The sequence below is a fragment of the Myotis nattereri genome (genome assembly GCF_964212035.1).
Source record: "Myotis nattereri genome assembly, chromosome: 3".
NCBI lineage: Eukaryota > Metazoa > Chordata > Mammalia > Chiroptera > Vespertilionidae > Myotis > Myotis nattereri.
Window position 1 is genome coordinate 85,274,051 of NC_138077.1, and position 13,007 is coordinate 85,287,057.

General features: G+C 39.9%; 1 protein-coding gene across 1 annotated transcript in view; it reads right to left on the reverse strand.

The window, feature by feature from the left end:
• The window catches only part of ARL13B (ARF like GTPase 13B), an 85,428-nt gene that overhangs the window by 44,054 nt on the left and 28,367 nt on the right, over positions 1-13,007 (reverse strand). The window contains exon 3 of the mRNA XM_081086295.1: positions 5,860-6,109. Within this exon, the coding sequence (XP_080942421.1) occupies positions 5,860-6,109 (250 nt within the window). The remainder of the gene's footprint in view (positions 1-5,859; positions 6,110-13,007) is intronic.

Below are 13,007 nucleotides of genomic sequence, written 5' to 3' on the forward strand. Positions count from 1 at the left end.
AAAAGTTATTTACTTTTTCTTGGAAATGTTTTCTTTATGTCAAGATTACCAAGTTTTAGGTTTAAAATAAAGTTATAAATAGGCACGAGGGTATATAACATAATTCACACCATAATAAATCAGAATATAGGCTAAAGTTCATCTCTATATAGATATGAGAGAAAAATACTTTCTCGGAAAATAAACAGGTTAATTACAGAACAGAATGTTTGCATGGCATCTATTTCTGCTCTCTTTAGAAGGAATACAAATCACTTTTACCTTTTTACTGAAATGGATTCTTGGGATAACTACAGTATGGTTCATGTGACTATATATGGTGGAATACAAATGCATAATTAGAACACTTTACAGCTGCTTTTATTATAGAAGAGGTATTCAACCACTATCTGCGGAACAGACTTCAGGGCTAATAAAACGCAGAGGCCTAGTGATATTGTATGATTTTGATCTTTCAGGAGAACCCTCAAGCCTATGACATGAAGTGAAATTTGGCCGAGGCTTCATTTGCAATGACAGTTGCTGTCAGACTCATGTGCATGAGCAAGGTAGGCAGAGGTAGACTGTCCAGGACCTCTGTGGTCATCTACCCTGCTTCCCATAATATGAATGAATCTGGCTCTTATCAATTTGTAATTTTATGATTATAGACAAGATTCTCATTCTTCAGGTTTATTTTTCTTCTGTTGAATGACTGGCTCTTCTTGAGGTCTGTGGTTGTTCTCTATGTGCTCATAACAGGGTGGGAAAAGAAAATTATCTAGGTGTTTAAGTGAGCTCTAAGAGGCTTTGTGGGACCTACTAGTAAACTAGTGTAGGCTCAGACAAGGGTTGAACAAAAGAAATCAAATGCTGTAATTGGATTTTGCAGTTGAGAGGCCCAAATGTCTGTGGGCAGAAAGGAAGCAGCTGTGTGCAACAAGGAGCACTGTAGACTGCCTCCTAAGTCAGGGGCCCTCCCCATACTTCTCCATAACCTACCAGTCCTTAGCACTGAGCTTAGTCGGATTCAGCTGGAGGTCCTTCCCACTTATTATCCACCACACTTTCCAAGGCTACAACTATTAGGTGCTAGAGTTATATCAGTTAAAAAACAGAATTTATTAGCTGCATGACCCTATGAAGGCAACCTGAAGGTCTGTAAGCAGAGGAGTAGCAAAATGATCAAATTTGCATTTTAAAAAAGAAAGCTCATGTTCCTTATATCACTTGCTTTATATCACTTGTTAAAGAATCTAAAAGCATGTACCGGCTTTATAATTTTAAAAACATCAAATAAAAGAGCTCCTGCTAGAAACATAGAGGAGATTGGAGAATAGGCGAGTCTGCTGGCAGGGAGAGAAACTTGTTAGGAAACCACTGCTCTCAGTGACATGGAGGAAGTGATGAAGGGATGAAAGAAGGTAACAACAAAGGGAATAGAAAGTAGGAGGGATATGAATAATATTCAGTCAGTAACATCAAGTGGAAGAAGTAGCAGGAGAACTCTCAAATATGGGACTTGGGGAGATAGTCAAGAGGAATATAAACATAAGAAAGAATAGGATACAAAATTGTATATATTATGTGGTCACTGCATACATTATATTTTTACAAAAATATGCACAGGAATTCATCAAAATAGAAGTGGTTCACTCTGCATGGTAAGTCAATCATTTAAAAAAAAACAACTCCTCCCCTGAATCTTTTATATTTATTAAAAATATACTTTTTTGTACATTCTGTATATTTTTGAAGCACATTCATTTCGAAAGCAGTTCACCTTCTTAATAAAAATCCTATGGTTGTAAAACTCCCTTGAGAAAAATTGGTCAAACCAAATGGCAAACCATATTTCATAACACGTTATACCACCTATAATTAATTTTCATGTCTTTGTGAGATCTCATTGACTATAAAATTGGAATGGTGAAGCAATCACCCTAGCTGTGGGTCTTCTCTTTCTATTCTAGAAATTCACAGCTGAGAGAGGTGATGGAATTGCCAACAGTCATTTGATTACTCAGTAATCACTGTAGTCACTTATGAATTGCATGCTCCTGCCTAGGGACTTTTCCACTTCCATCTGTGTGACTGGCTTTCATCTCAAGTGTCATACTCTCAATAACATCTACTATGTTTATCCTGATTATAAGAATAACTAGTGGCCCGGTGCATGAAATTCATGCACGGGAGGAGGGTGTCCCTCAGCGCAGCCTGCACCCTCTCCAATCTCAGACCCTTTGGGGGATGCCGACTGCTGGTTTAGGCCTGATCCCAGATGTCTGACTGCCGGGATCGGGCCTAAACCAGCAGTTGGGCATCCCTTTCACAATCCTGGACCGCTGTCTCCTAACCACTCACCTGCGTGCCTGCCTGATTGCCCCTAACTGCTTCAGCCTGCCAGCCTCATCACCCCCTAACAGCTCCCCTGCCGGCCTGATTGATGCCTAACTACTCCCCTGCCGGCCTGATCATCCCCAACTGCCCTCCCCTGCTGGCCAGATCACCCCCAAAGCTTTTATTAGTATAAATATGACCCTTCACAGAAAATTTCACTAACCCTGCTTTACAATAAGGGATTGACGATTGAATCATAGGGGCACCAAGATTTCCTTTCTTTGAATAGTGGAGGGAATAATTATCTTGTCTTTAAATTGCCCTGAACATCAAATGAGATAATGAATTAGAAAGCATAAAAGCACCATATAAAGACAACTGTCTTTTTCATATACTGAAAAGACAATAAAGTGGTAAAATGAAAAACACTATTTTTATTCTCCCCCTTCCTTCTTTTACAGCCTTTATTTAAACTTTGAAATTTAGAAAAATTTCACTCCTATTTTCATTTCTTTACATTCAATATTATTTTGTATTAGTTTCAGGTTTATTAGTTATAGAATAGTGGTTAGACAATCATATACTTTGCAAAGTGTTCCCTGATATTTCCAGTATCCACCTGGCTTCATACCATCATTACAACACTGTTGACGCTATTCCCTATTTAAGTGACAATAGGTTTACAGGTTCCTTCCAATCTTTCTTTTGTGTTGCCCGCCCTTCCTTTTCTTTCTCATGTCCTCCCTCATTTTCTTTATATCGTATCTCAATTGGCCCTCAAAGCTCAGTGAAGGCACTGGGACACGCTTAACACATTTTACAGAGCAGGAAGCTGAGGCCAATTCCAGTTGGCTGTGGAACTGGACTCCTCGCGCAGGGAGCCCTCACAGCCGGCTCTCCGCCTTTCCTAAGGGACAGCCGCAGGGCAAACAGAACGAACCTCCCCAGGAGGCTTCCAAGCCTCATTCTCCAGCACATCTTCATCAAGGATGCTCCACATTCTTTCCTCTCCCCTGACCCCACCCCATTCTTTACTGCCCCCCCTTCTGGGGAGCAGGTGGTGTGCACCCCCATGGAGTGGGGCGAGAACTTGGGGCGGGGCAGGCGCAGGCTTGTTTTTGGGCCAAGGCAGGAGCAGGAGTTCTGGCCTCTCAAGTGTGCAGGCCGCGGGGAGGCCGGGTCAGCGCCAGGAGCTTCACCAAACCGCCGCAGTGGGGTACCCAGCAGTGCAGCGCTCCTCCACTGAGGTGGCGCCGCCCCTCCACCCCCGCCTCAGGGCTGCGAGTCTGCACCCCTCCACCCGGGCGTCCTTCTATGCCTGCAGTCATCGCCTCTTATTTCCCGCCTATTGGGGCCAATACAGAACCTCACTCTCCCCAGGCGAGGCACATCCCCCGCCTGCACCCTGCCCAGGCCTGAGCCCCGCCCAGTGCACCCCACCTTGGCACTGCTCTGCGCCCCTTGGGCCGCCCGCTTCCTGGCCAGCCGCTTCCCCGAAGCCATGGCACTTGCCCAGGATCCCCCATCAGGCGGAGGCCTGTGCACACGCCTGCAGACCCCATGGCCTCGGCTCCTGGCAGCCACTTTGCCAAAGGTTCCTCTACCTTCAGGCTCTCTCCTCAGACCCCCAGGAGCTTGGCTCCCGCGGCCCAGCCCTTCTGTGGCTCCCTGCAGCCCCCGCTCTCCTCAGCTCTCCCGCCACCCACCTGTCAGGATGCTTCCGGGCGCCTTGCTGCGGGCAGTGTGGCTCTGGGGCAGGGGCTGGGGGTGTGGGTAGCAGCTCCAGTAAAGTTTAGTAAACCCCAGGCCCCCAGCCCCTCCTTGAGTGGAGCCCAGGGCAGGCTGGGGGGCCTGGGTCTGAACACTGCAGCTGCGGAGGCCCTGCCCGCCCAGGGCCTCACACAGGGGTCCCGGCTGACGTTGGGGCTTAGGCGCCACACCAGGCCGGATGGAAGCTCGAGCTGGCCCTCCCTGCCTATAGTATGCAAATTAGTCGCCATCTTGGTTGGCAGTTAATTTGCATATCGCCCTGATTAGCCAATGGGAAGCGTGTCGGAGGTACGGTTAATTACCCTATTTGTCTATTATTAGACAGGATGTGTCCCTGTCACCACCACCACCACAGGATTCCCAATATTGTTTTACCTGCTTTGTTTTCAATGCACTTATCACCTTGAGTCTGCAGGCCGATGCTCTATCCACTGAGCCAAACCAGTTAGGGCCACACTTATCATCTAATATGTGACATAATTTATTTATTTTATTCAGTGTTTCACCCCCTAGAATATAAGTTCCTGAAGTCATACATGGATTTTTATTGTTTTTGTTCCCAAACGTGTCCGCAGCATCAGAACACTACTAGCACATAATCGATACTCAATAAATATTTGTTGAATTAACATATGCATAAATGAATAATGCATGAAAGAATAAATTAAATAACTATTAGATTTAAACAATCACATGAAATTACTTTACAAATGAATATCAGTCATTACTATTTTCTACTTTAGAAGTTTCTGATTTTCCGCTTAAACATTTGTAGAGACTAATTTAGCCTATGGAGTTCAATAAAGTTCATTCTTCTTATATATATCTATTAAAGTTTTCTGTAGATTCAAAAAGGTGAGGATCGTGTTAATAAAATAATATCTCTAATTAATTAAATGTATAAAAATTAAACAGTATAAGCTTTACCAATAAATGATGTAATAAAGTTTCACTTTTTGTAATTAGAGCTACCAAACTGTCTTTAAAGATATTCATTTGTGGATGAGGACACTGAGAAACCATGCTCACAATTTCTCATTTAACCACGTTTGTCTAGTTTTTTTAATCGTTAGTAATGAACAAGAATGAGGGCAAATGCACGAGAAGGGAAGGGCACACATTCAACTTCAAATATAAGAGCAATTTAAACTACTTCACTATGTCTTGGAGTTATGGCACCCTCTAGTGTTTACTATGCAGAAATGCTATGAGAACAAATAATGCAAAAGTCTAGTCAGCTTTTTTAAAAAATTTAGGCAGCTGGACAAAATGATATAAGCACATGACTAAGTGACAGATCAAATGTTTAATTTTGAAATATATAAGGAAAGTTGAGAAATCAAGGTGGCATAAGAATAAACCATTTAAATAACTTTGAAACAAGAATATTCTTCAAGAAAAAAAGGACAAAGGCAAATTAGTTATTAAAGAAGGAAAAACTTGAAAAACTTTCTAGAACTCTGTGAATAAACCATTTCAAAATGTAAAATTTGATAAAAGTAAATTATCAAATAACACAAAGAATTTATCTTTGAATACCCAGGAGCTATAATTATAAGGCTTTTTCATAACATAGCCTCAACCCTTAAACCCTATGGATAGCATTATAACAAGGCCTCAGTAGATTAAGAGCTCCCAGGTAACTAAAAAACATTTTATTATACTAGGGTGTGACTATTTCAGCTTATTCAGTATTTTCTAACTTAGGTAAATTTCTTTATTGGCTAATGCTGCTCCAGGTACATTTGCAATGACACTAATATTACTTACACCAATATAGGCTTTCCCGATATCCTAGGATGTCTTAGCACTTCTGACATTGTCTCTTTTGTCTCTTCCATTCTCTCTTCATCACTGGAATCCACGACAAATATTACCCCATAGGACTCAGCATAGTAATTCTTCCAGATTCCCCGAATTCTTTTTCCACCTCCCAAGTCAAAGATGGTGATTTCAAATTTCCCTTGTCTAAGGTCAATTTTGGAAAATCCAACAGTAGGAGCTACGTCTTCAGGATATTCTGTTTTGAATGATAAGCAATAAAAAATCTTTAGACTTTAAATTAATAACAATTTAACTTCACAACTTAAATAACGTACAATGGAATGAAATGTGATGGAATGGAATGTTGGAATAGAATGCTTATTATTTCCTTACACAATGAGCATTACATCTAAGCATACTGGTCTGGGGGAAGGGTGGATAATATAAAATACCCAACTAGAATTCACTCTCCATGCAGATAAGAGTTTCTGTCTATTTTTATTCATTTGCTTTTATTAATATATACCTAGCTCCTAGAATCATCCCTAGTGTATAACAAGTACTTAATAAGTATCTGTAGAATGAATGAATAAATGAACTTTTGCCTTTAAGATATTTACTCTCCGAGTTACAAACAAATTTCAATCTTTCAACACCACAGACATCTCCAGGAACCATAACAACATCTACACAGTTATTTTTTTTAAATCTGAACATTTAGAGAACAGTTTAAAAGAACCAAAGAATGGCAGAAGCTAAGGACCACTCTTTTTTAATTAACTGAATTCAAGCTATACTTAGAATTAATAAGACTTGTGAGGGCAGCTTATCAATATAAAAAGTATATTTCATTATTTCTACATGTTTTGGATGTTCTTGTAAATTTATAATTGAATTTTTTTACTTCTGTATATGACCAAGATGGTACTAGAAGTATATGATTATAACTACTAAGGATTGGTAATGACATTAAGGGATTTAAAAGATCACTAAGGTTCAAGAAAGACAAACTAGAAGCTGGGATTTATACCTTAAAGCTAGGAAGGATTTAGACAGAAAAGTGATCTAAGTAACAGAAACGGTAAAGGCAAGAAGTACGGACAAGTTGAACACTGTGGTTGGAGCAAACCCTTAAGATTGTTAATGCAGACTGAAGAGAGTTCTGAAGAGAGAGAATTGTGAGCCACAGAAGATATTTGAGCAGACCAATAATATAATTAAGGTGACTAGAGTGTGATTTATTAAGATTCATCTTTGCAAAAGTCTCCAGAATTGACTGGAAATACGAGTGACAGCCACTTTTCAAAGAGAAATGAAAATAAAAAGACATTATGAAAGAGTAACAGGACCTGTGTCTCAATGGTTATGGAGAAAAGTTTAAACTTTATGTCTGTTTCTTCCATTCTCTCTCCACCACTGGAATCCACAACCAATATTATTCTATGGGGCTTTGTTTATAGTTGCAGGGCTGAAAATTACATGGGGCTTTTAAATTTTAAACCAATAAAATAAAATAAAATAAAAAATTCAGTTCCTCAGCTGTATTAGCTACATTTCAAGTGCTCAAAAACCATATGTGGCTAGTTGCCCACCTTACTAGACACAGCCAATCTAGAACATACCCCTCATTGCAGAAAGCTCTAATGAATAACCCTGGTTTAAAGGGTCTTACCCCGCCCCCTCAACATGTGCATTACAAAGATAAATTTGAAAGGCTTCTGCTGCTAAGCTTAGGTGTGACTGACAAACAGACTTCCACTAAGCACTCTAGGGCACTTTACACAGCTTCCTAGAGAAGTTACAGGTCACATTTTTGTAAGACTTCCTTATTTAGAAGGAAAAAAAGGCAAGTTTAGAAGCAGTATAAGCAGCCAGATATTCTAAAAACAGGATTACACTAGACATTTAAAAATGTGAAATCTAGTCCAGGCCAGAACTGCTTTCCACAGTTAAAATAGGCAGCTGGTCTTTGAGTAGGATTTGAGAGCTATCCTCAGGACATTATCAGTGAAAATAAATAACTATGCTGGAGTAGGGACAAGGGAACTAAAATGTACAGAACACCTACTGTACCAGGATTTGTTAGGCCGTAGGATGTACAGGTAAATCAGATAGGGTTGCTATCCTCCAAGAATACACAGTTCAATACAGAGACAGCATATTAGCACGATTTTAGCATCATAAGAACTAATACATTAGACTGTGAAGGGGTTATGGACTGCATGTCTGTGTCCCCACAAAACTCTATGTTAAACCCCACCCCGAATGTGATGATATCTGAAGGTGGACCTTTGGGAGGTAATTAGGTTTAGGTGAAGTCATGAGGGTGAAGCACCCATGATGAGAGTAGTGTCCTTATGAAGGACACAGAGAGCTTGTTTCCCTTCTTTCCTTCTTCCACCTGAGGACACTATGAGAAGATGGTTGTCCGTAAACCAGGAAGAGGGAAACACCAAGAATCCGACCATGCTGGCACCATGATTGCAGACTTCCAGTGTCTGGAATCGTGAGAAATAACTGTTTGTTTCTGAAGCCATAGTCTATGGCATTCTGTTATAGCAATCCAACTAATAAGACAGTGAGCATTGTTTATGGCATTCTATTACAGCAGCCCAAACTAAAACAGAGGGCATTCAAGGGGAAAGGGATAAAAAGAGGGGTGAGTTATGGTCTAGAAAGGCTTCAGAAAGGAAAGGAAATGGGACTGAAGTCTGAAAAGCTACAAAATTATAACAAAAAAGGGATAAGAACATTCTAGACAGGAAACCAATGTAAACACAGATAAAATGATGGCCACATTTGCAGGAACCCAATCAAGATTAAGTAATTTTTTCAAGGTCACATGGTAGGCAGAGCCAGAACTCAAATACAGGACTTTATTTTTTTTTCAATTCTTTATTTTTAAAAGTATTACATATAGTACTACATATGTCTCCTTTTTCCCCCATTGACCACTCCCTGGCCACCCCCACCCCCAGTTCAAATACAGGACTTTAAAAGCCTGCTTATTTTGATACATCGAATGTCCTACCCTTCTTCTCTATTCTTTCCTCTGGTTCCTACGCATGATTCTGTGTTTCAAGATTCAAGACTAAATATTCAGGTTACAATCTTCCCCTAAATCTTTCTCTGACAATCCCTTCCTACTTTCAGCATCATAAAATTTCTTCTTGCTGGTTTTCACAATAGTCTATAACTTCCTAATAGCTGGAACCTATCTCTGTAGTCTTAGCATTCAGCACAAAGCATATAGTGGCTCCATCCATAACACCAGACTGCTAAGATAGCTGAAGCTGCTATCCTTATGTCTATTCTTCTTTTTCCTTCCATATATTTATCCACCCACCCATGCTTACAATCATTTATTGAGGGCCTATTATATATTGGCATCATACAAGAATCAGGGATAAAAAAAACATATGGTTCCCAACCCTGAGGATTTCATACAGTATGTGTTCAGAAAACAAATCTATAAAGTCTAAGATAAAATTAAAATACATAATAACTATTTATTAAACATCTGTTATGTGCTATGCACTGTGTAAGGTACTAGATATCTAAAGATTAATAAGGCCCAATTTTCTGATCTTAAAAGGCTATTACATAAGAAAAATAGGAGGAAACATATAAACAAATAACTATAATATAATGAATATGCATTAATATCCAACAATCGTAGGGACCAATTTACACAAAGAATTTTCCCACCCAAAATACCGATAGTTCTTTAGGAAATTTTAGGAAACAGCATTGGCTAGAGAATCCTGGATTATTTTATCTGAGCACATGGCTTTTTAGGATAAAGACTGCAGGCCCTAGTCTCTACAGCAGTCAGGTGTGGCTGAGAGAGCAGGTTCTAGGTAGTGTGCTGGTGGCATATTGTTAGACGTTTAATTGGGTCAGTGGAACTCTGATAGGTAGTGTTTACCATGTCCATGGTGAAAATACTCCCACTACGGACAATTTCAAACTACCAACATGAGATACCAGAATACAGAGTTGGAAAAGAAATGTGCACACTTGGCTCTTGCTTAACTGATAAGAGGCAATAAGCAGGAGCCAGACCCAGAACACCACTGATTCCAGTCAATGGCAGGTGGTGTCCTCTGGTCCCGCACTTAAAGGAAAGGAGGATGGCCTCCCCTTGCCCTTTATCTCTTCCTTCCAGCTGAAATGCATTAGGGTCATGAGCCACCGTGGACCACATAGGCAAGGGAGAATACTTGTAATGGCAAACAGGAGAGGGAACTTGAGTCCCTAACACCATGGAGATACTATACCAGCCATAGACTGCTTTTGGCTGCATTGTTATGAGAGAGAAATACACTTCTATTTTTAAAGTCACTGGTATTTTAGGTCTCTGTTAGAACAACCACATCTATACCCAATTCATACAAACATTTTGACACCCCTGAAGAAGAGAAGTTGATGCATAACCCATGGACACAGACAATAGGGTGGTGAAGGCCTGGGGTGAGGGACGGTCTGGAAGGGGTCAATGGGAGGAAAAAAGGGACATATGTAATACTTTCAACAATGAAGACTTTTTTAAAAAAAGAGAGAAATTAAGCTCAAGATAGGGAAAGTACTCTTAGTTTAGGAGGCTATAGTAATGCTATAGATGAAAGACACTGTAGGTCTGGATTTAGACAATGGCAATACAGTTAAAGAGGAAGGAGATATATCTCAAAAGAAACAAGCAAATATCAAAAACAAAGAAACAAACAGAGAAGAGCCAGAAATAAGCTGAAGAGAAGTCATGAGTAAAATGTTTTAAGAATATTGGCTGCAACACTTAAGATGTGACCTAAACTGTAAAACAAATAAAACTATCCTTTGGGAATTTACAATTTGGAGAGGTGGAAAGATACATAAACAAAAAGGCAATTAAGTGGTGATTCAAGCAAATTTAGTAAAGGTAAGAGTAGACCAAAACAGAGGAAATAGTTCTACTCATGATAACAGATGAAGGCAGCAGAAGATCAGAAAGGATTTCATTAAGAAGGCAACTGTATTACAAAAATATATATTCGGAGATAAGTAGCTATTCTATCTTAAAGCCTCAATTTGAAAAAGTTCAAGTACTTCTATATAACTGGAATCTTTAAAAAAGAAAAAAATTAGTCTCTGGAGTGTGCTGAAGAGTAAATATGAGGTGAAGAACAAAATCAGAGCCAAAGTTAAAGGTAGTTTTGACTATTTGTTCACTTGACACCTTGAACATTTTCTAACTCTGATAAAGAAACGAATGGATACATGAAGGTGGAAATCAGAAGAGGAAGGTCCACAGGGGAGGAAACCTTTTTTCTGCCAAGGGCCATTTAGCTATTTATAACACCATTTGTGGGCCTTATAAAATTATCAACTTAAAAATTAGCCAGCAGCCCTAACCGGTTTGGCTCAGTGGATAGAGCGTCGGCCTGCGAACTCAAGGGTCCCAGGTTTGATTCCGGTCAAGGGCATATACCTTGGTTGCGGGCACATCCCCAGTGGGGAGTGTGCAGGAGGCAACTGATCGATGTTTCTCTCTCATCGATATTTCTAACTCTCTATCCCTCTCCCTTCCTCTCTGTAAAAAACCAATAAAATATATTAAAAAAAATTAGCCAGCATTTGATCAAACATTTAATTAACTCACAGTTAATGCCTTGGCAGGGCCAGACCAAATGATTTTGTGGGCCTTATATGGTCCGCAGGCCTGAAGTTCCCTACCCCTGGTCTAATAGAAAGAGGATACTCTAGGTACACATAACAAATTAGATGATCTGATGAGCAGATTCCTAGAATCTGTTCCCTTCAATGTTAAGACTTTGAAAGAATAGAAGAAGGGAAGATGTTTAAAGGAGTCATGACTGGAAAGCCAAATCTGACTCACCAATGCTGTTGTTTTTTTTAATCCTCATCTGAGGATATGCTTTTACTGATTTTAGAGGGAGAGGGGAAAGGAGAAGGGAAAGGAAAGAGGGAGGAAAAGGGGGGAGGAGGAGGAGGGAGAGAGAAACATGGATGTGGGATTGACACCAATAGGTTTCCTCCGGCACATGTCCCAACCTGGTGCATGGGATGACACGCCAACTGAGCCAACCAGCTACAGCTTGCCAACTTTTCGTTTGTTTGTTTTTAACAGGTGTTGATCATCACAGATTTTGCTGCAAGAATCTTTGATTCTGAAATATAGGAGCCTGTGTAATTTTATCTCTAATTTTCCAAAGGCACCAAATGCCTGCCATTGACTTTTTCATTGAGCGCCTACTGCAAAGAATGTGTAAATCCTCTCTCATTTTCTGCTCTTATGACTGCAGTTTTTGAGTTCTCAGGCTAAGAATATGCTTTACATCTTAAAATAATTGCAAAAATAGAAAAAAGAAAATTTCATAACACACCAAATAAAGTTTCATTAGAACATGATCATGCTCATTTGTTTACACACTGTGTATGGATGGCTTTCATACTAGTATGTTAGAATTGTATAGTTGGAAGAGGGCATATGATCCTCAAAGGCTAAAAGATTTACTATCTGGCTCCGCAGAAGTTTGCCAAGCCTGGTTTAGATGATGACAGCAAGTGCTCTACAATATCTAGGAGATAGCATGAAGGTACCATAGCTTTAGAACAGTGGTTCTCAACCTTCCTAATGCCACAACCCTTTCATAAAGTTCCTCATGTTGTGGTAACCCTCAATTTCATTGTTACAAATTGAACATAATTAAACCATAGTGATTAATCACAAAAACAATATGTAATTATATATGTGTTTTCCGATGGTCTTAGGCGACCCCTGTGAAAGGGTTGTTTGACTCCCAAAGGGGTCGCGACCCACAGGTTGAGAACCGCTGCTTTAGAAGAATCCACAGACAATATGCCATTTACATCTAATATCACATAGTAAAATTTGGGGTGACAAAGTATTTTTCTACAACAGCAAGTTTTGCAAAATGTTAATTTTCTTTTATAAACTTGCATAAATAAAAGCTCCCTGACTGTCTGTATACATGGTATCTTCTTGAAACATCCATTTTCAGAAACAAATATATGTTAGGTTTTCTCCCACTTCATTCCCTTCAGACACCTGGCTGGTGCTATCTCTCCTAGGTACACAAAAAACTCCCTAGCACAGTTATTTCTATACTAGAGGCCCAGTGCATGAAATCCAT